Source organism: Bos javanicus, chromosome 14 (assembly GCF_032452875.1).
Source record: "Bos javanicus breed banteng chromosome 14, ARS-OSU_banteng_1.0, whole genome shotgun sequence".
Taxonomy (NCBI): Eukaryota; Metazoa; Chordata; class Mammalia; order Artiodactyla; family Bovidae; genus Bos; species Bos javanicus.
This window is the reverse complement of record NC_083881.1, coordinates 42,969,236-42,997,117: the sequence shown is the minus strand read 5'-3', so window position 1 is coordinate 42,997,117 and position 27,882 is coordinate 42,969,236. Positions and strand designations below refer to the sequence as shown.

The window sequence follows — 27,882 nt, the reverse complement described above, 5'->3', positions numbered from 1 at the left end:
GGTCTCTTCCTCCCTTGCTGCACTACCCACACTTTCCCCTAGGTGGCACTGCCCTTTCTAATCCTCTCCTCTCATCTACATCCTTCCCAAGATCTGAATCTCCTCCATTCAGATCCCCGCTCCTCACTGTTTCCCTCTCTTAGGGCTGCTATCCACATTGATCTCCTATTGTTCTTGCTGCTACTGCTAAGTCACTTCAGTCGTGTCCGATTTTGTGCGACCCCATAGACGGCAGCCCACCAGGCTCCCCCGTCCCTGGGATTCTCCAGGCAAGAACACTGGAGTGGGTTGCCATTTCCTTCTCCAACACATGAAAGTGAAAAGCGAAAGTGAAGTCGCTCAGTCGTGTCCGACTCTTCGCGACCCCATGGACTGCAGCCTACCAGGCTCCTCCATCCATGGGATTTTCCAGGCAAGAACACTGGAGTGCGTTGTCATTTCCTCTTGTTCTTAGTAGGCTGTAATACCTAATCTTTATTATATTGCTCTACTTGATTATATACTGCTCCTTCACTGGAAGGGCTGATGCTGAAGCTGAAGCCCCAGTACTTTGGCCACCTGATGCAAAGAACCAACTCATTGGAAAAGACCCTGACGCTGGGAAAGATTGGAGGCAGGAGGAGAATGGGATGGTATAGAATGAATGAGATGGTTAGATAGCATCTCTGACTCAATGGACATAATTAGAGCAAACTCTGGGCTTTCCAGGTGGTGCTAGTGGTAAATAACCTGCCTGCCAGTGCAGGAGACATAAAAGACACTGGGTTTGATCCCCGGGTCAGAGATATCCCGTCAAGGAGGAAATGGCAACCCACTCCAGTATCTTTGCCTGGAGAATCCCACGGACAGAGGAACCTGGTGGGCTATAGTCCATGGGGTTACAGAGTCGGAGATGACTTAGCAACTGAACAACAAGACTCCTTCATTACTAGTTTTTGATGTGTACTTTTTGTTTATTAAACTAAGCTCTTTAAAGGCAAATGTTGCATCTTACTCATTTATAAACTAATTTACAGCATAGTCCTGAATGGAACAGAAATCAGTTGCTTTGTGAATCACTCTTGGGTATTTTGCTCATTGATTTTGAATGTCTCTCAATTAAAAAGTATTTATGGTCACTATCCATGGTCAACAGTTTCTGTGAGGCATTATGGAATTACAAAGAGATATGATATATGTGTCCTCATTCTTAAGGAGCTTTCAAGTCAGGGAAGTGAAGTATACAGATGTAAAAAGCGATAGTGTGAAACTGAACCATGTTAGTCGCTCAGTTGTATCTGACTTTTTGTGACCCCATGGACTGTAGCCCACCAGGCTCCTCTGTCCATGGAATTCTCTAGGCAAGAATACTGGAGTGGGTTGCCATGCCCTTTTCCAGAGGATCTTCCCAACCCAGGGATCTAACCCTGGTCTCCTTCACTGCAGGTATATTCTTTACCATCTGAGCCACCAGGGGAGCTAAAAAGCGACAGAAACACATGCAAAATAAGGTAAGTGTCAAATAGAGGTACAGATGAATCGTACTAGAAATTCAGAAGAACCTCCAAGTCCTGGGTTTGTGGAGAGGGTGGTCAGGAATGACTTTATAGTTAGAGTTGCCAGATGTAAAGCAAATAAAAATACCAACATCTAGTTAACTTTAATCCAAATATTGCATGGGACATACTGAAAGCCATTCTATGCTTTTCTGATATTCAACTTTAACTGATTATCTTGTATTTTATTGGGTTCCAAAAAGCTTATTTGGGTTTTTCCATAACAAGTTCCCAAATGGACTTTTTGACCAACCCAAATTTATTATTGTTGACATGGAAATGGTCTTCTAAAGAGACCATATGGAAAACTTTTATGGGTGGAACAGTGAATTCACTTAAGGATGAATGACTCAGCTCATTCCAGGGAGCATCATTCACTTAATCTTTGTGAATGGCGTTCTCCATGTTTCAGTACACAGCCTTCTCAAAGACTATGCCACAGAGGGATGTTAGAAGTTGTGCCGTGATAGTAAGTCTTCTTTGAGGTCAGTTGTATGCCAGGATTTTGGGTAAGATGTTTTGCACTTTTGCTCATGTAAAAGGATTGTTGGGACTTAAAACATTATGTTTATATTAAAACAAACATGAATATATACTACAATGTTAGTATTTTAAGAATTTTAAATGTGTAAATTTAAAAGAAATTTGACCTTGAGAGTTTGATCCCACCCTTAGGAATATTTGTATGATAAAGTTTGAGAAGCACTGAGTTGGCACTGGGTTGATTTTCTGTAAGTTCTGGTTTGCCTGTGTCACCCTGGTTTAAGCCCATTAATGACATCCTCTTTCACGGTTGGAAAATTTGTCTGTTACAAGTCATCCTAGCAATAGGTAGTCGTTGAACATTTTGAAAGTGGAATTACCTGATAAAAGGCTCTTCTTAGATCTATTTGGCCATTTTATTCAGGAAAGACACCAGGAGACACACTGAATAAAGTTAAGAAACAACTGAATAAAGTTCAGTAGAGAAGGCAGCGTGACTTTGGGAAATGATAATGCAGAGGAAAAGGAAAGAGAAGATGCTAGAGATTTTATGAAAGGTGAATTGATAGAAATCTGGAGTCAAGGGTAGAGGGAAGAGAGTGAGAGAGCCTCATGGCTGGGTAGCCAAGGGAAGCTCTCCAGACAAAGTGTTGCTAAAACTGAGTCCAGTAAGATAAGCTGGCTTTGCAGAAAACAGACCATGGGTTGAAGTACTGAAATATATATAATTTGGATAAACTTTTTATTACCAATAAAACAAATCCCAAGCAAGGGCAAAGGCTATTAGAAACATGTTATTAAGATTTCACTATTGAAATTTTACCCTTTGAATTGACAATCATTTCCTTCATTGGTTTTTGGAAGTCAGCATATATTAATCTTTTCACTACACTCAACACCAAACAGAGTGTACATGCTTGTAAGGATGTGGGCAGAGGTAGGTAATTCCATATAATAGTTTTCATTGTTGGCTGCATTTGCTATTAACTATTAATGTTTTCAAGTAAGTGTATTTCTCTAGTAAATTGATTTAAAATTCAACCCACATGATGTATAATGATTTTATAGCAATATCCACTTAACCTAATGGTGTATGAACACATAGTTTTTCCATTTTTTCCAAGTGGCTACAATGAACTCTGAATAATAGCAATGTGTATGCTAAGTTGCTTCAGTCATGTCTGACTCTTTCTGACCCCATGGACTGTAGCCTGCTGACTCTTCTGTCCATGGGATTTCCCAGGCAAGAATACTGGAATGGGTTGCCATTTCCTTCTCCAGGGGATCTTCCTGACCCAGGGATCGAACCTGGGTCTCACACATTGCAGGGAGATTCTTTACTGTCTGAGCTACCAGGGAAGCAGGTGGTAAAGAATCTGCCTGCAGTGCAGGAGACCTGGGTTCAGTCCCTGGGTTGGGAACATATAACATATATTATATATGTATAAAATTGTTTTTCCCATTTTTCTAAATATATATCAGACTCCAACCCTTTGCCTAAACTTTCAAATACATCTTAATTTTATACATATTGTGTTTCAACAAGAAAATAATGTATATTATTCATGGCAATATACCGCATTGTTTTTGAAAGGTCCAAATAATTAAAAATGAGTTTTTAAAAAATGTTCAGTTTTGTATTTCACTTGGCTTGTGTGGGAGTGGCCATCAATATGACTTCTCATACTCACTTTGTTATTTGGCTTGGACAAAAATATCATTTGGTTACTCATTCTGAGAAAAATTTTATTTGACTTTTCAGTTTTGGCTAATGCTGAGTGTAAAATAAAGTGATATGTATTAGACTTCCTATTAATATATGAATGACAGTTATGGAATGCTCTGGAAATATCATTTATATACATTTGGGAGGAAATACTTCATAATTGCTGAATGGGCTGCTTATCTGTGTCGCCACAGAACAGTGTTCTTAACATCTGTATGAACAGTCATCCAGGGCACTGACCACTTGACTATGGACTTGTGTTTCAGGGGGTCTGGTGAAGGATGCTCAGGGTCTGTTAGCACCTTCCTTTCTTCCTTTCCTTTCTCATGTTTTCCCTGTGATCACCTTAGTCCAGCAAAGGTTTTTTTTTTTTTTTGCAAGTCCTAAAATACACAACTTGGAGTCAATCTAAATTTCTTCTTTTGAAAGGTCTCTAGGCAGAAAGTCAAGGGCCAAGGTAGATGATATACGGAAGGTAGGATATAGTTCCCTAGCACTGGGTTTACAGCAAGTATATTTGCATTGGTTTCTAAGAGATTTCATTGACAACATTTGAAGTTTTCCAATTTGTTACATATAAACAGTAAATTAAAAACACCTCTTTCTTTGAGGAAAAAAGGCCTAGCATTTTCAGGTAGGGGCATCTTTAGAATCTGGCCAATGGAGGTGACAGTTGTGGATATTCTTGGTAGTCCTTTGGGTGCTGGTGACACGGTTTCAATGACATAAGGGGAGAAACAGGGTCCTAAGCTAATCAGTTCTAAAAAGGCTCAAGATTTATACCCACAGTCATTAAACACCGAACCCACATTCTACCACTGATCTCTTAACTCTGTCTTCCTCTGTAGCCCTTCTATTTTATGAGTCTTCAAATAGGTGAGAATCAGTTACCTATAAGCTCTTTTTTTGATGCTTTATTCATGTCATAAATTAAGCTCCTGCTGCTCACTTTAACTTGATTTTGACCATATTGTGTGTGTGTGTGTGTGTGTGTGTGTGTGTTGTGTTTGGTAGTCTGATTGTTTTGGGGTCCTAGAGCCTCAGGTCAGATTATTTTCTAAAAGTCAAATCTATCAACCCATTTAGAAATACTTTCAAGAGCCCCAGCACTGATTTTCCTCTTGAAGGATGAAATGCATGAAGATGACTTTATTTAAAACATTTGCATACTATATTGGCTTCTATCTGGGCCCTAAAAAAACTTTGCTTGATGAATACGTAATTGAGAACTTAACATTTACATGAAAAAGAAATCTCAGATTTTTCATGATCTATTTTAACATCCCAGAAGATCTCTGATATGAGGTAATGTTCTAGATATTTCTGCCATGATGATGTAATGCTAATTGGCTTAGTATAAATATGGATTCAGCTGGTATTTATTCCATGCACATCTCCCCATAAGAATTATGATCTCCTAAGCTATAATAGCCACGGAGGTTTTGAAAGGTTAATATTTTGATCAGCCAAAGCAGCATATTTTTTCTGTAGGAATAGATATCAAATCAAATCAAGGGACATTTAAGAAGGTCAAAGCTGTACAACCCATCATTGGATTTTGCAGAAGCATATGAGACTCTTAAATTACAATTCCATTGATAATTGGTCAAGCAGTTGTAACAAGGAAAAGAAACTGGGTGACCCGAATCAGTCCCTGTGGTCAAAACTGTAATAAAAGCAGTAAATTGTATCAACTTGGAACTTCACCTTACTCTTACTTCCAAGTCAAATGTCTGTTGAGTTTAATGAGAATTTAATCATGCAGGGTGCTGTTCTTTTATCTTTCCCCGTGATGAAAGAAATTCTTGTAGTCTTACATGGAGACCAAACTACACTATGGTTTACACAGGAGTAATGGAAGCACTTTATTTTGTCTGCAAGTCAAGATTTTATTACCAAGCCTAATTCTAGGTATCAAAGGGTATATTTTTCTTAAGTCTCCAGCAGTAGTCACAAGCCTAGGATGATAGCTAAATTGGTTGGGACTAAAATGAGAGAAAACCAGAGTGGAAGAACAGAGAGTTTGTTCATTTGGCTGAGTGAAGTTCTCATAGAGCAATGGCTTTTTTTCTCCCTTTTTTTCTCTTCTTCCCTGTGGTCTCCTGAAGTGGAAAGTGTTAGTTGCTCAGCTGTGTCTGACTGTTTGCAACCCCATGGACTGTAACCCACCAGGCTCCACTGTCCATGGAATTCTCCAGGCAAGAATATTGGAGTGGGTTGCCATTCCCCTCAGCGGGGGATCTTCCTGACCCAGGGATCAAACCTGGGTCTCCTGCATCACAGGCAGATTCTATACCATCTGAGACACTATGAAAGGGCCCTTTAGGGGCTGCCATGATGTTTTTTGAATTGTGTCTCCAAAATGGCCAAATGTGACACCCAACTGATTTAAATCTTGTCCTATTACTTTTTAACTTTTGACTGAGAGTAGAAAGATACTTTGTACCCATTCTTAATTCAGCAAAACTCATACTTCCTATGCAGACTGACTATGATATAAATTCTAGAATCAAAAATGTTGTGGTCATCAATGAGGAGGATATTGGTTTCTTTATTCTTTTTCTTGTAATATGTAGCCTTTCTCTAGAAAATAAGCCCTGGGTTCCCCTTCCCATGGATTTTAGAATTCAGTCTGACTGTGATTCATGTTTCTGAATTGCAAGATCAGATCAGTCGCTCAGTCATGTCCGACTCTTTGCGACCCCATGAATCGCAGCACGCCAGGCCTCCCTGTCCATCACCAACTCCCGGAGTTCACTCAGATTCATGTCCATCGAGTCAGTGATGCCATCCAGCCATCTCATCCTCTGTCGTCCCCTTCTCCTCCTGCCCCCAATCCCTCCCAGCATCAGAGTCTTTTCCAATGAGTCAACTCTTCGCATGAGGTGGCCAAAGTACTGGAGTTTCAGCTTTAGCATCATTCCTTCCAAAGATTGAAAAAGGAAGTATAAAACTGCATATATGGTGAATTTCCTATTATATTCTCAGTGCAAGCAAGAACTTTCAGAAATAAAAAATGCAAGGCTTTTATGACAAGTGAGAAACAAAAAAATCTGTAAGATTCACATAACTTTATCTCACTTAATGGGCCAGTTGACTTTTTCCTTGAATTGATCAATGGTTTAGATGCTGAAGATACAAGGAATTCAAAGGGAGTCCTCTCTGTCATTACAAGATGGGGTTGCCTATCTTCAGATAATGGAATATGCTAATTTATACAGAACATTAAGAAGAAAACAATCTGGCTAAGCAGGGATTCTGCAATAATTTGTGGGACAATTCCTATTAGTTACGTGTGTGTGTGTGTGCGCTTGGTCGCTTTAGTCATGTCTGACTCTTTGTGACCCTATGGACTATAGACTGCTAGGCTCCCCTTTCCATGGGATTCTCCAGGCAAGAATACTGGAGTGGATTGCCATGAGCCACCTGGGAAGTCCCCTGTTAGTTATATCCTGATTTAATTCCTCTACCAATCTGAAAATTTGCTAGAAGTTGAAAGCACAGTTCTTGAAGTTTTCACGCAAACCTCTACTCCCTTGGAATGGTGGAATGTTTCTATGCATTTGAAGAGTTCCATATTGTTGTTTTAGTTCTGAATGGGTCTTAAAAAACCCTTACTACTTGTAATAGTTACTAGCTGCAACTGAGAATAAAAGAAGTATTTAACTTACTGGTATTGTTAAATACTACTTAATAAGTTTCCATTGACTAGAATTCCTATCTGGGTAGTACACATGCTGTATTTACAGCAGTCTCTCTAAAGTTTTTCTTAGGAAATGAATGGTATATAAATGATTAATAGACAATATTTCAGGAAAAGGCCACAAAAGCCTCATATAGGAGCCGGTATGTTGTTTGTTCCTCAAAACCTGAGGAGAGTGCTAGAGTCTGACTGTAACATTTACTCACTGGTGCTCTAAAAGCTGGATTTTCAAAGCATGTTGCTCAGAGTTGTAATCTAGTCATCCATTCAAAAACTGTGTATTAAATGCCTAGGTAACTGGAGTAGGGAACAAAAACTGAGCAGTCAGGTAAATTTCTCCCCCTGAATGAAAACAAATCTTGTGACCTTGTTAGTCACACTTAAGTAATATGTCCTGCAGTCATTCTGTGTCACAGAGAATAGAACGAACAAATATATATTTAAAGAAAAACAGAAAATAGACATTACCAAAATTTAGAACTCCTACCAATATTAAAAAACACTAATTGAGTGATACTCTTCTTGAATATCTCTGGGAATGGATGAAAGTACCAGAGCATTTGAAATGAATGTGAAGTCTCTTAAAGGTGTAGCTTTCACTGGGGGATTACCTTCAGCATCCATTTTCGAGGCAGCTGACAGTGTGGAAGGAATTTCGAGGTTAACCTAAATATGCCATGGAAATTGCTTTCTGTTTTGAAAATCAAATGCTGCTTTCTCAAGCTTTATCATGTAAAGACTCATTTTCTGAAATAAGATTCTTCCCATCATATACTTGAACTTACATAAGTATAATTTTCTGCAAGGGATGAAAAGCAATATAAAAAGCAAGTAAGTAAAATGTCAGAAGGTTCTGAATTCCCCAGTCAATTTTGGGTGATGACTGTTACAAACAAGATTAAAATATAAAAGGCAACTTGGTCCAAGAGAAGTTTTCCAAATTTTCTTTCACATCTTTCTGTTTCTTCTGGAAATAAAAGCTCTTCTAAGAAATTGTCACTTTCAGTGGCACAAAAGTTTTATATGCTTGTACTAAGATAAATGTAGTTTTGTTAAGTTATTGTTCTTTGTGTGACAAAATATCCTTTTGCCTTTTTTTTTTTTTTGTAGTAAAGCAAATGGCTACAGAAAGGGTAAAGATACTGAAATTTGGGTTTTGATTTATTTGAAATAAGCAATATATGTCACAAAAAGTCCAGAAATATTTAAAAAGTAACTGTATGTTCTCTTAAGGGTGGATTTCACAATCCATTTAACCTATAAGATACAAATAAAAATAACTGAGTGATCAGGAGAGTTTGTTCATACTTTGAGAAAATATATTATTACTGAGGAAATAATGTAACAAAACATTATTATGTCCTGGTTATGCATTGTTTTTCTGCTTCTACGAAATCTGGTTGACTTGAATTGGTGAGCACTGTTTCTCAAAAACTTACTCTAAGATCATCAACATAAATATTATTAGGTCTGCATTTTGTTTAATGCAATTGGAATCACTAGCCATAGCATCTGAGAACTGGAAGGAAGAGCAGAATTTTGAAGGCATCTCAGAACTTAAGATTTTTATGTTAAGACTTTGGACAAGCTGTTTAATGTCTCTGGACTTTTTTTTTCCCCTTCTCATTGATAGTTGGTATTCCCAAGCTCTGGAATTTTATGATTCTGCAAATTTAGCAATTTTGTCTTTAAATGGATTAGCTTTCTCATTATGTGCTGATTCATTCTTTTGTGTTTTCTGCACTAAGGGTTTCCTTTATCTACCTTCTTTTAAACAAATTAAGCCATTACATTTTTAAAGAAAAGGAAAACTTTCTCTTCATATTTTTGCTTTGTAAATTTTCCTCTTACCAAAACTTTGTATTTCATAATAAATATTTACATGATAGACATAAAATGTTATATATAATGTGATTAATAAAGCTACTTATGGTTTGAATTTCAAATTGTCTAACTATTCAAGCAAACAACTTTACCCCATACTACATGGAAGATCTATTTTTGGCTTTAAATATTTATCTATTTTCACAATTAGGCAGACTAGGTGATGCATAAAATGTAAGGTTTTGAATGCCATCTGGAGTTCTTTTTGAGTACTTAATACTCATTCATAAGATATGAGAAAGATTACATATCATTATAACTGGTTGAGTGAGATCAGACTAACATGCATCTTATTTTATGTAGCAAGTGGCCTTTGACTTGCTCATAAACATTCCTAATTAAAAACCTGAAGGCAAAATGGTATCTAGTATTTGACCTGTATAGATAAATATTAATTAGAATTTGGCATAATAAATTGCTCATATTTTAAAATCACAGCTTGGTAATACATAATACTTACAGGCACAATATGGGTTTTCCTTTATGTTCTGTTTTGCCTAGATTTGTTCAGCCTAAACACATTCATAAAAAAGTGTGCTTGTGGTTTGGGATATTATTCACAAGTTCAAAGAAGTGTTCAAGTAATAATATATAGAGCAGGACAGAGGATCTGAATACTAGGTTAAGGTGAAAATTCAGAAATGTCTCTAATGGTTGTGACTTCCAAAACACAGAAGGGACTCAAACTTGATGGTTCCCATTGCAAGGGGCTTTGCAATGGCAGGTAATAAAAAAAAGCCACAGTCATATTCCTAGCTTGTTTCACAAAGCTTAGCCCTTATTCCTCTACTGTTGTGTTTGCTGTTAATCATTTCTTCCCAACCATATTTAAGGTTCTGAGGGTGAGAGAAGGTGTCTCATTTAACGTGTGCATACAGAGTTGTGTGAGGCAGTTGTGCTCAGTTGCTCAGTTGTGTCCGACTCTTTGCGACTCTGTGGACTGTAGCCTGCCAGGCCCCTCTGTCCGTGGGACTTTCCAGGCAAGAATACTGGAGTAGGTTGCCATTTCCTTCTCCAGGGATGTGGCAGTTAGTGTTCTATAAATTCTAATCTTTTGGTGGCTGAGCAGGGAGGAGGTGTCACCAGCTGCAAATGATACCAGCCCCCCCACCCCACTGTTCCCCTGTCCCCACCCCCCACCCCCCATCTCTCTGTGGCTCAGCTGGCTTCCCCACAGAGGATAGCTGAAGAGTGGGGGGGTTAAGAGCCCAGATGTTTGACCCAGACTGAGCTCACTGATTCTCTCCAGTAAATTTATTAACTTCCTTTTGCGCTACAGACAGGAATTTCTGTGCTTTGCAGTGGCCTGCTTCTGTCACTTAGCTCTTATCCCATAGCTGGAACTATGGCGATAGTTTCAAATGGTACTAGTTAGTAACACAACAATAACTGCTCAGTTTCCAGGCAAAATTTAAGCTCACCCTGTCTTTCATAAGGTCAACTTCACAGCTGGTAATCACGTCCCTCTATGTAAGGAGAAAAAAAGAGGCAGGTAAATGTTTCCTCTGCATTCATTTATAGGTTCTGTTGCTTTTCTGGGCTTTACCTGCTTTCTCAGCTGGTGAAGAATCCGCCTGCAATGCAGGAGACCCTGGTTTGATCCTCGGGTTGGGAAGATCCTCTGGAGAAGAGACTGGCAACCCACTCCAGTATTCTGGCCTGGAGAACTGACTGCCAGGATCCACTCCATGGGATTTTCCAGGCAAGAATACTGGAGTGGGTTGCCATTTCCTTCTCCAGGGAATCTTCCCAACCCAGGGATTGAACCTGGGTCTCCTGCATTACAGGCAGACTCTTTACCAGCTGAGCCACCAGGGAAGCCCATGATACTGACTAAAGATGAGTAAATATTACCTTGGCATAATAGAAAAAACATGAGTAAGAACTCAAGACTTACGCTGTAGTTTAGGATCTATCCGACTTTAACAAATTTATTAAACCTTCTAAATATGAGTTAATCCAAAAAATGAGGGTAGGATACGATATCATTGTAGAGACCGAATTAAATGATGTTTTGTGAAACTGAAGTGCTAACTAGTATAAGATATTGTTATAAAGATTAATCCTCTCTAACTTGTTCTTGGTTTTTTGACTTTTGAAGTCCTGCAGAGTGTGGCTATAGTGAAATGCTGTGGCATTTTTCTTCTTGTAATTCTGAGACTTAGCTTCATCCTTATCTCATCAAATTACTGAACACAAATGGAGCCCCTGCTCTATCCAAGGGAGGCTGTAGGCACTGTTGCCCATGCAGGTTCTGGGGTCAGACTGATTTATTTCAAATCCTAGCCCGAGCACCTACTAGCTGTGGGTGGCTTGCCCTCCCTCCCTTGCTCACCTGTGAAATGGGGATGGTAATAATCTTAAGGTATTTGGCACAGTTTCACTACACTCAGCACACTAAATACTCAATGCACATTAGCCAACATTATTATTACTGCCAGCCATGAGGGGAGATGAGGTACATGAAATGTGGTTCCGGCCTAAAAGAAACCCTTGGTATAGTTGCATATAAGACAGATAATGTCTGTAGCAACACACAAAGTCAACGACCATTCTTGGCAAGGCAGTTGGAGTGAATAGAGAGAGCTTGAGACCTGAAACCCGCCTCTGTCCTGAACAATGTGTGTGACTTCGACAAAGTTACAGAACTTCCTGTGGCTTCTTCCTTCCTTCCTTGTCAAGGGGGGGGATAATGAAACCTGTTTAAGAGTTGACATAACAATGAAATAGGAAAAAGGGCAGAGGAGTATACATGTCACTGGTTCATGCGTAGTAGGGGGACAATAAATGACAGGGAATATGATGACCACAAAAACGTGCTACAAGTCAGTATGTGGCTAATTGCCCAGTGCATTGCTAGATGGTAAACCTGTGGAGTTCACAGGAAGAAAGATCAAGGAGAGCTAGATTTGAAGTTGATTTGCAAAGCCTGCTTACTCTTTGTTTCTAGGAGACCAAACTCTTTCAGAAGCAGTTCTGAGAAACCTTATTTGACTTCGCTGACTGGTCCTCACTCCATGTATTCACTTCTAAAATTTATCAAAGTGATAAAATGTTGGCTATTTGTTGTCAGTAGCAGCAAAAATGGGTAGGTATTTATTCTTTTCAGCCATTTTAGCAAGCCATAAAATTCATTGCTCTCTCCCAATTTATATATTTTTCTGCAATTCTTTTACTGACAATGAAGTGTGTGTGTGCGTTAGTCACTCAGTCATGTCCAACTCTTTGCAACCCTATGGATTGTAGCCTGCCAGGCTCATCTGTCCATGAACTCTCCAGGTAAGAATACTGGAATGTGCTGCCGTTTCCTTCTTCAGGGGATCTACATGAACCAGGGATTGAATCCACGCCTCTTGAATTGCAGGCAGATTCTTTACCACCTGAGCCACCAGGGAAACCCCAACACACACAGCAGCAAAAGTGGGTATGCGTTTATTCTTTTCAGCTCTGCAAGCAGGTCATAAAATTCATTCTTCTCTCCCAAGTTACATTTTTCTGTGACTCTTCTCTTGCATATGTTGGAATATAGCTTCCTGAAACTCAAAACCAATACAGACTGCTACTGTGTATGCTTAAAAAATTCATTTTAAGAAAAATTTCAGCAGATGGAATTCAATTCTTTCAAAGCAGCTTAATTCAATATTTCTTCAATGTTAATGCTGAACTTATAAAAAATGTTCATCCTAGATACTGAATTGCATTTTCTTTTGTATGTTCTACTACTAAGCTCTTTTTAAAACCAAGTGTTTTGTTAATGGAAAGATGTAGGTCTTTTCTCTGTACTTTTGTGTTTTGGTTAGGCATTTGGAACCTTTTTTGACTTTTTAAGGGGAGAGAATGTTCTTTACATTTTCTTTACAGCTGAACTTTTCTACTCAGTGTAATATATTATGACCTCGTGAGTGTTTAAATTGTATTGATGCTTTCATATAAAGCTCCTCCTTTGTCATTATTTCTTGTTTATGAGAAAGTAGAAAGTATGAGAAAGTATATTTTATCATCTGCATTTTATGGCCTATAAATGTGAACAATATGGAGCATTTTTATATGTAGATGCTGGTCATCAACAGAATCTAATTTGTAAAAGGACTACACTACACTTGTAAATATAAACATGTTTCTATTAATATGCCTGCAATTATGTCATAAATATAATTTCAGGTTTATGTACCATATATTTATATGAATTAATGGATTGGAGGCAAATCAAAATAGTGATAATGCCCCTTTAAGTCAGTAGTCAATTATGCTCCCTTAAGTCTCGGTAACATCAGATGTCAGATGAATGCTAATCTTACTTATCTTAATTATTTAAATAGTAACATTCGATTAATATTTTACAGTGTTTTACTGATCAGTACTTGGAACACTACTGATTGAAAAGGTATTATTTTTATGGATGACTTGGAGAACAATACTAAACTGTACATTTCTGTATCCATTTCCCCACCAGAGTTATCTAAGGAGCATTCTGTTTTTACTGCTTGGCTTTAGTTATTTCTGTTGTGCTTTTTTACTAATGGGTGGAGAGTAGGAAGGCTAAAATGGTCCAGGTAAGAAATATCTGAAGTTATTCCTGAAAGAAAAGATGTAGCTGAAGGATGGGTGTTGAAAATGGAGGAGAGCAGGAGAGTTCCAGGTAGGGAGCAAATTGAAGAAACAGGAAAGAGAGATTATGAAATAGTCAAGTGATGTCAAATTTGGATAAAACTGATGGGCTAATAAGATTTTAAGAACAAGAGACTCTCTGTGTGTTTCTGAGTGTGGAATGTGATATAATTTCCCCCCAAACTGATAGGTTAATAACCTTTTTAAGAACAAGAGACTGCTCTCCAAGAAAATTCAGTGAAGACTTTTACATTTTAATGCTTCTGGAATCAGTTTTTATTTCTATTGAATATGATATTTTATGTTGATGAGCCTTACTAGGTAGGCAAGAGGGTTAGTTTTATTTATTTGAGGGAGGAGGAGATATGAAATACAACAGGGAAACATGAGATGAGAAATAAATTCAGAAGAAATGTATTGGATTGGCCAAAAAGTTTGCTCAGGTTTTCTCTAACATCTTATGGAAAAACCTGAATGAACTTTTTGGCCAACTCAATACTTTTGATTCTGGCATTTCCTGGAATGGATTTATCTTAGAGATATATGATATTGGCAGCTGTTTCTTAAATAGTGTTATCAGTTCTCCCTCTACCACAAGGAATTATTGAGTAATGATCATTTTCTAAATTCCAAGTAATTGTAGTAAATTTGTTATTACATGTAAAATTTACAAAGTAAACAAATTTAGTTGTTTAAATTAATATTTTTGTTTACTGTTTTCATCATCCATTGAAGGTGGCAGGGAAGGGGTTTACTATTTGGTTTGTGAAGTGAAAGTCGCTTAGTCGTGTCCGATTCTTTGCAACCCCATGGACTGTAGCCTGCCAGGCTCCTGTCCATGGAATTCTCCAGGCAAGAATAATGGAGTGGGTTGCTGTTCCCTTCTCTAGGGGATCGAACCCAGGTCTCTCGCATTGCAGGCAGATTCTCTACTGTCTGAGCCACAAGGGAAGGCCGTGATGGATTTGGATTATGAAATGCTTAATATTGAATTACTTAATCCTCTCAACAACCATGTGATTTTCTAAAAAATCAAAGTATAGTTGATTTCCAACACTGCAATAGTTTCGGGTGTACAGTATAGGGATTTAGTATTTTTTCATATTATACTCCATTACAGGTTATAGGATAATGGCTGTAATTCCTTGTTGCTTACCTATTTTATACATAGTAGTCTGTATCTGTTCATCCCAAACCCCTAATTTGTCCCTCCGCTCTCCCCTTTCTCCTTTGGTAACCATGAACTTGCCTTCTATGTCTGTGAGTTTGTTTCTGTTTTGCATGTATGCAAAAATAATATCATTTGTACTTTTTTTAGATTCCACATATAAGTGATACCATACAGTATTTGCCTTTTTCTGTCAACAACCATGTAATTAAGGTGGTATTATTTTTCCCTGAGATATAATTGAGAAAATGGCAGTATAGAGATGATAATTCACTCAAGGATTATCAGATAGTGAGTAGATGGGGCAAGACTTAAAACTATGTCCATCTAACCCCCATATCCACTTCTGATTTACCAGAGTTGCCTTAACAGCCTTTGGGTGCATCTCTGTGCTTCCTAATCGATGGTCTTAGTGTATCATGTTCCGTCTTGTGGTGATACTGCAGGGTGGTGTAGTAAAAGTGTTAAAATGGCAGACACTTCTATTTATAGTTATAAGCTATTATTACTGGTTATTATTATTTTTTTGTATGTTCAGGGTCCTGTTTTCTTCAAAAAACTAAATTCTCCAAGGGTGAGGACCATGATGATTTATATTTTCACAACACCTTGCATAGGCTTCAGAATGGAATGGGTGCTTGAATCTATTTTAATTAATGCCATTAACCATTAATAACTTTAGACTGAAGGCAAACCCACTCAATGCCTGCCTTTCTTCACTTGTGCATATTTCATTACTGGACAGGAGAAAGTGCTAAGCTTTATTAGCTTACTTAATTATATATTATCATAACATATCTAATACAGGTGTAATATATATGATATATATCATAGATATCATATCTAATCTAATTCTACCTAATCATATAATATTAAGATATACAATGTATATTAGATATCTACATCTTTTTATCAAAGTATAATTCACTTTAATATTATATTAATGTCAGGTAAACAACCTATTGATTCAATATTTTTACATATTATAAAATGATTCCCACAATAAGTTTAGTTACCATCTGTCATCATGTATAACACAAAGTTATTACAATATTATTGACTATATTACCTATGCTGTACATTATATCCTTGTGGCTTATTTTTTATAACTGAAAACTTGTACTTAATGTTTCTCACCTATTTTGCCCAATCCTGCACCCCCTCACCTATCTATGAATTTCTATTTTGTTTTGTAGATTTCATATATCAATAAAGTCATATACAGGTCTAATAAAGATGTGTATTTTTACTAGACCTGTGTTCTAATAAAGAAATATGTATATAAAGGTCTAATAAAGACATATACATATCTTTATTACACATATAAATATGTATAATAAAAATATATATTATATATACCATATATATGTTATATATACTATTACATATATAATGCAATGTGTTCTGGCTCTAGCTCTAAAACTTACCATATGTAAACTTGCTTAAGTAAGTTTTTTGAGCATTTTTAAACAGAGTAACATGTATACTATGATCATTTCATAGGGAGTATTTGAAAGTTAAAAAGGATGGAGCTTGTGAATATTTTCTGAAAACCACAAGGTCCCATGCTAATTCTTCTTTTGAACATTTTCAATCTCCTATGTTTATGTGCTTCTTTTTTAATTCTAAAAGGAAAAAGTAGGTCAGAAGTAGAATGAACAGATGATTTTTAAAGTGACAGGAGTCTTGGATCATGTAACCAGGACATCAAAAGGCTAGAATCGACTCATGATATTTCATGTGTTTGAACAACTACAGTGAGAAGGATGCTAACTGACACTGCTCAGATAAAGCTAAGACTTAAGTAACAATAGACATTAGTGTGTTAGGAAAGAAAAGAAGCACGGAGTAGTAAAGACAAGTTTGAATGTTCTGAAGCAGGGTTCCAAGGCAGGCTGCATAGCCTCCCTCCAATTGCTTGACATGATTGGTGCTCCTCTCCATTAGAGTCTAGAACTGTTAAGAAGTAACATCTTGATATGATATTCTCGTCTTCTCGTCTCAGTTCTGAAACATCATTTTATAGATTGAACTTTATCATGTGAGTTAGGCTTCTATTTACTAGAAAGCCCAAACTGAAAGACTGTTATTAGGCTTACTGTAATCAGTTTTGTTCAGTGGAACAAAACTGGCTCCATTATGGTTGCTTTTAAAAGGGCGAAAAAAAAATCTTCCAAGATAGGGAGTAGAAGAAAAATCTAAACTTTAAAATACTTTCTTGTACAAGTATTTGTGGAACTATGTCTAGATGAATGTCATCAATTTCTTTTTATACTGATATAGACATATAACCAAGAGATTGACAGATTCATATCACTGAGGATTTATTGTTATACTAAGTACTTGTGCTAATGAATGATAAACAATCAGACATCTAAAGTACAATTATTCCAGAAGAATAACTGCTAAATAAGCGTTCTTATAGCCACCACTTTATAATTTAAAAAATCAATTCCAGAAAGCATTACATTTAATGTACTATACAAGAACTATAATTATCTATGTTTGGTCACAAAAACAAATTTTTGGAATCTTATAATTTTTCAAAGTATTAAATATTTTAATCTGGAGGTCAACAAAATTACAAATGAGAAAAACCTTAAAATTTTGTTTATGGTTTTATGGTAGAGTATGTGGCTTCTTTTCTTAAGTACAATTCCTCGAGAAGCTATATTTCCAGATGACTAGCAAAATGATTGCTGAGATGCATTAATTAACCTTTATATTCACATAAAAGTGTTTTGCAAGAACAAATGAACACAAATTGTTATCTTTAATCATGACTAATAAAAATGGGCTATATAAACACAGATTTTACTACTGCAAATGTCTCCTTGACAAATGACAGGACCTGATTCCTTTATTAAAAGATAATTTAAAATGTTTCACAGGTGATTCAGAACCTTCTCACAGATCAGTCTTGCCTGCCTGCCTGCTTTTGAGACAATGTGATGGAGAAATCTTCAAGTAATGTCTAACGGTTATACTCAATGTGGGTACCACTGCTGTATCTCTTTTAGACCTAGATATATTTTATAAAACAAAATATTAAAATTATACATCTAGGGCCTATGGAGACAGCTGAGAGTCCATTTGAAATATGTCAACTGGGATGATACTGATAAGATTTTTTTTTTCCAGAAAGAAAATCATTGTGTCCACATAAGAAGTCCCTGCTGTGCTCTCAGCTGAGCCTTCAGCAAGCCAGGTGGTGCCATGTATTACAGCCCCCAAGGTCTCATAGCTCTCTTTCTCCAAAAGCCTGAATCACGGCAATTACTGTAATAAGCCCCAGGTTAGCTATTATAGCGAGTCATTAATTTGAAGGTGTTTCATCTTCAAGGTGCATCTGTGCTCAGAAAGGATGAGCCCATTGGGCCTGTTAAACAAAATGGCAGTATCACTGGCTCAAACCCCACTGAGAAAACCTCTGACATGTAAGGTTACCCATTAAAGATGAAGATTCTGGAGCCAGGACACGTGGGTTCAAATTCTGGGTCTGAGGAACTATGTGACCTTGGGAAAGCCATTCCTCTTCTCTGGGCCTCAGTTTCCTCATCTATAATGGTACTGACTGTTGAGGAGGCCTGGATAATGAAATGTGTGAAGTGTTTAGTGTCTAGCATGTTATATATGCTATGTAAGGATGAAATCAATAAAGGAATTTCTTATAGACACTCTGAAATTTACTTCTGTGCCAGAAGAATGACTCTTGAAAACAACCAGCATCATAGGAAAACTATTGATTGAAGGACCAATCAGCAAGTTTTTTTGGCTCAGTCTTCAAGGACCACTAGTTTAGATTTTTTTGTTATGTCCTGATGAAGTACACATCCAGCTATCAAGACTGCTAGGATTAAATGTTCAAAACATGTATTACTTTAATAATGCTGTCTTCTTCCTTTTGAAATGTACTAGGAGTTGCAAAAATGGAAAGTTTCCTAGCTTTTGAGAGACCCTGAAATGGACAGGAGGAACAAAAGAATGGATAACCTTGAGGCTTACTCTAATTTCACGGAGAAAAACAGTGTATTGTACTGTCTCTGGTCAGCTCTATTTTGGGACCATGTTTTTAATGCCCTATTTGGGAAATAGTAAATTTATAATTTGAGATATTTCATGCATAGTATCTTTTCTATGCATAGTATCAGGATAGCATTTCCAGAGATGTGGTAATGTTTGGATGGTCAGCAACCCACTGCATGGAAGGATTGACATAGGATATCTTTGATGATATTCCTTGACGGCACATTTCTTTACCTCTAGGTCACCTTTTTAGAAAGTCTGCATTGAATAACAGAAGTCCCTTATTAGTTTACATAAGCAGATAACACACACATAATTTGTTTTCAAATATCCATCCATACTCAGTAGATTATTAATAATTTGCTAATATGGTATCCAGGAAGAAATGCTCTTAGATAATTTGGTAAGTGATAAATGCAGGATGTATTGAGAGAAAATTTTAGTGCTGCTAGATCCTCCTTGTTAATTTCTTTAGTGTGTGGAATACTGGCAATGAATTAGTCAACGTGGTAAATGGGGTTACAGACTTTTGCACAACATTCCACAAGTAAAGGTTCTGAATTGAACTTTTTGTTCTGCATGTTGTTTTGCGAATGACAGGAACGAGCATTACTGTGATCCTTCTCAGCTGTACCACAGGTTACATTCTGTTCTCACACACACACAGGCACATACACATGCACAAATTCTTATTTCCACATTCTCCTGAAGGTCTTCTGCTGAGTCCTGCAATACGAATATATTTTAAAAGTCCAATTAAAAGAGAATGGATGGCACAGAACACATAACTCCCAGAGGAATAAAATCCCTAAGTGTATGAGATTGGAGGTGAAATATTTTGTAAAGATTGCCATAGCCTTGAAAATGTTAAGACATAATGTCAGAGCTTACTGTGGAAGGTACGTATATATTACAGTTTTATATTTCTTAAATCAATGTATTTGGTGGTTAGAATCAGCATCTTCTGGGAACTTGTTAGGAATGCAGCATATCTGGCTTCAACCAGACCTACAGTATTAAAATTTGCATTTTAATGAAAGTCGGGGGTAATTCACATGCATATTATATCTGGGGAACATAGTAATATGAACTGATTAAATATTTTACGGTTGGATTATAGTTACATGAAATATAAGAGAAAAAGAATTCCCTACCAATGCAAACATTTAAAAAATCCAATTTTGATAATCCTAAAAATTGGCTTATGCTTATGTTTCTTCTTATTTCATTAAAATTAACATCAATTTTCTACTAAACTAATAAAACTACTACAAGGGGATACTCAATAATTATTGAAAGCTGACAAAACATTAGATTTAAATATTCGAGCTGAAATCACACTGGATTTAATTTAAAAGAGATATCCTTTAAATGGAAAAAAGCTGAAAAAGTAGGAAACAGTAACAGCCAATTGGGGGGTGGGGGAGCCCTCTCAGTATCACATTGTATCTGTCTGCTTTAGCCACTAACTGGCAAGATCCCTGAAGGTGGAGAGCGGCATTCAGATGCGTCCACAACAACGAGCACATTTTAAATAAATGAATAAGTAAACAATGTTTTTGTTTAATTAATTTATTTAAACGTTGAAACATTCTGTACCTATATAATCTTGATATTACTACTGACCACTGTCTACTATGTATCCACTCCCCAAATAATATAAATGACATTACAATAACAATGTAATGATACCAGAAAAGTAAAATCATCAGAGAATTAACCAGGAGGTACACCTACTTCCTGAACTGAACACCTACTCTCAGATTGTTAAGATGGCTCATTTCATGTCTCCTTGAAAAAGTGCACAAACCCTTTTCATTCACTAGGTTAAGCATGACATTAACTTATCCAATAAGCAAGTGAATGCTTCAGGCAAAAGAAGTTATTAAAATAAATAGCAAGTATTTGAAACAGGGCTTAAATAAGCAAGTAAAATTTGCTTAAAAAGGCAAATCTACTTTTTTGAGAACATGATTGCCCTCTAGTGGTGTGAAAAGTTAATGCAGGCACTAAGCTTTCACAGTTCGAAGAACCAGCAAAGAGCCTTGGTTCTGGAAACATCTGGGTCGCTGGCTAATTAAAATTTTTTTTTTTCCGAAAATTTCTTGCGTTTTTTTTATACAAGGTCACAGATTGTGTGACAACAGAATAATGTGTATTTGTCTAAGACCACAGGGGAAACTAGAGTGAATTGGAGTTAAATATCAGCAGCCTGGGGTGACCACACCCAAAAAAGGTAGCCCTCGGCTCTGAGACCAGCTTCCTCCAGCCTATGTGAGCAATGAGCTGGTGGCCTATGTGAGCAATGAGCTGGTGGGAGTGGGGCTGGGGTGGGGTGGATGTATAGTTGGCTGGAATAAAAAACACAGTTATTGATAAATCAGGCATTTTCTTAAAAATGGTTTGGCTTTATCAATGACAAAAATCCTCATTATGCAATTGATTTATCTTCCATTTCATTTTTAATTTTACAAATTTAGCTTAAAAATTCTGCTTGATAGCTACAACTAGATAATCACAGAATTGAGTAATTATTTTGATCCTAAATTTCAGGGAGGAAGACTATTTCATTGCATGAACCGGCTTTATGACACTGGGAGAGGACATTTCTTGAATCTGAGGAAAATGTAACCTCTTGCAGCATTTCACCACTGAGAACCAATTATTTGATGGAAGACACAATGTGTCAAATGCTTATTCCGTGTTCTATCCATTAATAATGAAAAAATAGGAAAGTAAGCAAATGCATTTTGAATGTAACTATACAACTCGGCTAAAAATGTTAATGATTAAGGGCAGAGACAATTCCTCTGACAATAAAAACACTCCTTTTCTCCTTAGAATAATTTAGTACAAATCTGTAAGTCACACCACAAAGGCATGATTAATTTTAATTAACTTTAATTTAAAAGTTGTAGATTTTAATATGACAAACCATCCAATCTTAATCACCACTGAAAAAATTATTTTCTTTCAGGTAAGACAACCACCAGCAAATGTATTAATTTATATCATTAAAACAGTTACTTGTCTTTGGCTACACTGGGTCAGTAATGCTTACTGTAGGCTCAGCTTACTCACCTGGTATGAACTATACATATAAGATTAAATGATAAGCTACTGCTATTTCTCTTTCCATCTTATCCTGAAATTTTGACCAAATCCTCCTCTTTCGACTTCTAGTTATTTATGTATCCATTTAGACGGTGTCCACTTCATTAGAGACGATAACAGAGAGTATTATACGCATCTAGTACAATCATGCTGAATACAATAATTGTTTAATGAATCAGGAGAAAGCATCCGCCCTGGTGATTAATTGATTATGCGTTGCAACTGGAATGATTTCAAAATCCATTATTTTAATAATGCAGAGGTTGTACTTCTTTTCCTGATTTGCTTACTCATGGCAGAAAGGGCCCTTGCATTTATCATATTTGGGGTGGAATTTTTATTAATGGAACGATGGCTACTGTTTCACGACCCACATTTCTGTGCAAAATTGAGTTTCGAAAATAAAAAAGAAACAATTAAAATTTTGTGCATAAAGTACGTTGATATGTTTATAGATATGGCCTATGGAATACAAGTGCTAAGATCATAATATTTCAATTATATATATATATGCATATTGCAGCCACAAACAATTCTCTGCGGAGAATATTCCAGCAATCTTTGGCACACAAGCCCTGCCCTTAGCAAGCACCTTCACTTATGAACATACAAAATCCCTACAACAACCAAACATATACTTGTTTTATAAAGTATAATTAAAGAAGAAATGCATTCTTTTCTGGGAGAGGGGAGTTGGGAATAGAAGGAAGAAAAGCTAGCGCAGCAAGGGTTAATCCTCATTGAAATACGATCATTCAAACCGTTTGAACAAATATGGCACCTGAGTCATCAAACAATAATAATTTGAAATAACAGCAGTAATACTGATGATGGTGATGAGTTTGCAGAAGTCCTCCTGCAGCAGAAACCTCTCGGTGGGGGTGCAGAGCGCAGAGCCAGATCGCCCCCATCCCCCATTCTCAGACACTTTCCCGACTTGAGGGTGAACCACGACTGTGGGGAGTTGGGGTAGTTCAGGACACTGCGTAGAAACCGGTCTCCTGGGCTGCACCCGCGGGGGGCGAGCGCCCAGCTCCGGGGAGGGGCGCGCAGGGCGCGGCGCGGGGCTCTGCAGGGCTGGCTGCGATCCACGCGCCTGCTCGCCAAGCGCGCCCCCATCCGGCCAGCCGCTGTCGGGTCTGCGCCCCAGCTGGGAAGGGTGGGGCCGAGCCCTCGCTCGAGGAGCGAGGGTCTCTCGCAACCAAGACCACCCAAGGGGTCTCCACCTGAACAGGGCGTGAGTCGTGTGCTTCGGCTGGGGGAAGCAATCCCAGGCTCCCAGGACTGTGGGAGGGCAAGAGAAGCGCCCCTCGCACTCCTGGGAAGGGGTCACCTCTGCGGCCCGGCGGCCGGCAGGGGTGGGGCCGCGCCTTTGTGTGGCCGGGCAGGGCTCGGGCCGGCCTCTCTGCAGAGCCACTCGGTGGGCTGGGAGCGGCTCCGAGCCCGTATTTGAGCAACGTCCGGGGTCTGGGCACATCGAGGGGCGTCCTGTCTGTTCTAGACCGCGGGGCTGGAAAAGAGGGCACTAGGACTGCAGATCGCTCTAGGGCCCCCCTCCCCAGCCCCCTTCCCTTTGCCCAAGAATCTGAGCCGGAGGTCTCCCCGGCTCCGCCTGGGAGGGTGGGGCAGGGCGGAGTGGTCCAGAGCAAACCTCTTTCGCCTCTTTTCCCTTCTACGCATCCCGCTCCGGGGGAGGGGTGCTTCCAGCCGCCGCCCGAGCTCCAGCCCCTCCCTGCCTGTCCCTGGGGGCCGCCGAGGGGCCCTGGAGGCGCAAGACCCAGGGGTTGGGGTTGGAGGCCTTGGATCCGGAACCTCGTTTGGTATCTGTCTCTTGATACCGGCTGAGCCTATGAAAATTGCGGATATTTGGCACTGTTTGACCTACAAAACTGTTATATCACTTGGCTCAGTTAAAGACCTTGACCTCTTTTGTATCTGAATTATTATGTGTACTCATATCTAGCTTCCAAAAGCTTTTCCCCGCACCGATCAAATGAGTGAAGGAAGAATTTATCGCGTTTAAGTCTAATCACCCTAGGTGATGTGGTTTTGAAAAGAAAAATGTTTAACCCACTTTTCTCCTCTTCTCTCTATAGACAGAACAATGAGGCCAGGGTGGGGAAGGCGGGGGTAATGGTCAGGTCTCACTTGGAAGCCGAGGCTGGGAGTCTGGAGCGCGAGGCGCGGGGCGTGGCGTCGCTGTCTACCCAGTGCCGGGCTCCAGGCTTCGCGCTGCGCTCCGCACCCGTGCCCCCCTTTACGCGGGAGATGCTGCACCGGGTGGGGGGGGGGGGGGGGGGGGGGGGGGCGCCGGCGCGGCTCGCACAGGGTGGGGCAGTCCGCATTGTGTGCCCCGCGCTGCAGGTGCCTTCCCCCCCCCCCCCCACCCCGGGACGGCTCGTCTTCACACAAAGAAACCCCACCCCAGCGCCTGCGAAACCGCTGTCCCTCCCTAACCGCGCGCTTCCCCGCCCCTGCAGCTGCCCACCCGCGCCCTCTGTGCCCTCCCGACTTCCTTTCTCCATCCCCTCCCTCTCCCTAAAACAAAGGAGTGTAGGTCTCCCTGCAACCCCGCCCCGCGCCCTTGCCTCCCCACACCGCGCCCCAGGACTAGCGGTTTTTGCCACCAGACAATACCATAAAATTTGCCCGGTTCTTCACCCGCCTCTCCTCGTCTCCACCCATCTTCCGAACAGCCTAGATGGGACCACTTTGACTTTACATTTTTCTTTTTCCTTTCTCCCATCCTCTTTCCTCTTCCCTATTTTCCTACTTTCTTAATCTTTAACTAGAGAAGAAATAAAGGACGTTACAAAGCACTTTCCAAAATGTCCCTTAAACCCATTTGAGGCATATAGTTAAGGTAACCCCCTCCCCCCATGGCTAAGCCTTAATTTTAAATATGGAAACAATAAATTCGCTCCCCATGGGACGGCAACTTACCTGCTTCCACCTTAAAAAAAAAAATCCTTAGCTTTAGATTTTCAAAGATCCCCTCTTTGCCCTCCCTCATACCCCGGAGCTGCCTCCATCCTTCCCGATTCCTATGTTACCAATAATGTCTTTTCTTCTAGAAAATATCTCCGAATGCCTTCCAAGCTCTAAGAGAAAAGGTAAGAGGTGGGCTTCAGGTGGAGCCGAGAAAGAACGAGGCGCGATGCCTTACCCATTGCTGTTTTAGCCATTGTAGGGATGTGCAGATGCTGAGCGGTGGCGAAGGCGGAGGGTCCGGCTACAGCAGCGCAGAGAGCGAGAGAGAAGACTGAATAAGGCACTGAGTCTGCAGAGTGGGACCGTGCGAGAGAAAGAGCAAGAGGCAGGAGCCCATGAATAATTATCACTCAGAAGCTCAAGCAGATTGGCTCCCAAGGTCCCCTGACATGACTCCCGCAGAGTCAGAATCTCCAAGCATTAAATATTGATCGGCCAATGGTGCTGGAGTACAAAGTACCAGAATGCAGTTTGAAATGGAAATCAGTCCTTCCCAGGCAGCTCCCCCCGTTTTGGGGGCCTGATAGTACAGTCCAAGTAGAGTGGAGCCTTAGCCCAGAATCCTTCTAGGAGCTAAGAACTGGGCTGTACCTACCTAGGAGCCAGGAGGCTTGACTTGATTCACACTTGTTTCATTGCACAAATAGACGTAGGAAAAAGGAAAGGGTTTCAGAGGCCTGAGAAGTCTTCACAACCTGCTGACTGTTGGAAACGTCTATTTAAACGTTGTTTTTACTTGTTCGTGTTTTCTCTTTCACCTTTGGCCATATCTTTGGTAGATTCTAGTCTCTCAGGGTGACCCCATGTCTGGCTGTGGTGACAACTAAAAGCAGAAAGGCACGATTGTCATTTGTCTCCTAGCACAGCTGAACTTAAATGTCTCTGGACTCCTGGGAATCTCTCAGCAGAGCAAGATCTGCTGCTTTCTACTTTTGGCACACAAGGAAGGGGCTGCTGGGTTGCTAGGGAATAGGGACAAGTAGTTATCGTCTCTCTGGGGACTTTGGGAAGATGAGTTAACCTCCTGTCCAACGGGTAACAGGGCAGACCCAGATTGACTGGCTGACTTGAGCATTGGAGGAGCCACAGGTGGGTGGATGCTATGGTGCCCTGGAGATATAGGATTACACCGATTGAAACCTCAGTGACCTTTCCAGGGCTCTAAGGACAACCCTTTACACTGAAAGCTTAGTGGAGTTGAAAAATGTGATCTGGAGCAAGATTTTTGGCCTGAGATCCAGAGTCACTGTTGATACAGGGCAGAGAAAAGTGGGTCCATGTTTCAGGCTGTGCAGTATGAGGACCTCTGAGATCGGTTGCAGAAAGTGATTTTTCATTATAAGCCAGCTGTTCATTAATTCCTTCCTACTCACTAAATGAATGCCATTCATTAATTCATTCTTTCTCACTTGACTCCCATGAATATTTATTGAGCATTTACTATGTACCAAGCTCTAAGGACACAGCAGTGAGCAAGATTTTAGGACTTGTTCACATGGACCTCATGGACTTTTTTTTTATTTATTTATTTAAGTATATTTGAATTGCAATATTGGGCTTATTACTGTTGTGCAACAAAGAAACTCAGTTATATATGTATATATATATATATACACAGTTATATATGTACACACACACACACATATATATACATTCTTTTTCATATGATTTCCATTATGGTTTATCACAGCATATTGAATATAGTTCCCTGTGCTATATAGCAGGACCTTGTTGTTTATCCACCTTATATACACCATTTTGCATCTGCTAATCCAAAGCCCCCTCTCCTACCCTCTCCCACCCATCTCCCCATCAGCAACCACCAGTCTTATTCTTTATGTCCCTGATTTTGTTTCTGTTTCATAGACAGTTTCGTTGGATTCCTATCATGGTTTTTACTTTGTTTTTCTGACTGACTTCACTTAGGATGATAATCTCTCATTGCATCATGGAGTTTTTAATTACGGTTAATTTAACTCTTCTGTGACTTCACTGAAACTTCCTTAAACCTAAGTCCATCCAGAGTCTGTGGTTTTGACATTTGAAAAATAGACAAATAATCTCTAATCCTGTTGTATTTTAAAGCTAAAAGATTAGTGTGTTGTTGAAATCAGATACATGTACAAAACTTTGGCAAGTTTTTAATTTTATAGAAATGGTTAGAATTTTTCTCATAAGCTATCTTATGAGATAAGTTTTTAGCAGCTTTCTGTCAAACCGCCTTTCAATTTCTTTCTAGCCTCATGAATAATATGCAGTTTTGAATGCATAACACCATTTGAAACGAACAGGGTACTCTCCTTGGTGCTGAAATAAATATCTTCCTTTCCTATTGTAAGACATTTTTAACTCAATGGATATCTTGCTGAATGATAGAAAGCTACAGGAGCACGTGCAGTTCTGACCTGCTGAATCATAAGAAAAATAAAAGATAGAGTTGAGATCAATAAAATCATTTCTTGAACAGGAAGATTAGAAGTTATTTTTCCTATCATTGTACAGGTCTGTGACTATGACACAGCAAGAGAGCAATATGGAAGTTGGCAGTGTCTGGAAATAAATAACTTTTTTCTCCTTCTTTATAGTCATCTCCCATTTTAAATGTGAGAGCTAATTCCTTCTCAGTGAAGTAGCTACTAGTCAT

At 39.1% G+C, this 27,882-nt stretch overlaps 1 protein-coding gene and 1 non-coding gene across 2 annotated transcripts in view; both read right to left on the bottom strand.

The window, feature by feature from the left end:
* STMN2 (stathmin 2) overlaps positions 1-25,631 on the bottom strand; it is a 57,945-nt gene extending 32,314 nt beyond the window's left edge. Inside the window, exon 1 of the mRNA XM_061439055.1 lies at positions 25,414-25,631. Coding sequence (XP_061295039.1) covers positions 25,414-25,432 — 19 coding nt within the window. The 5' untranslated portion in view covers positions 25,433-25,631. The remainder of the gene's footprint in view (positions 1-25,413) is intronic.
* TRNAY-GUA (transfer RNA tyrosine (anticodon GUA)) lies at positions 11,078-11,149 on the bottom strand. Its single transcript has one exon. It is a non-coding gene; the product is annotated as a tRNA-Tyr (tRNA).
* Positions 25,632-27,882: the final 2,251 nt, after the last annotated feature.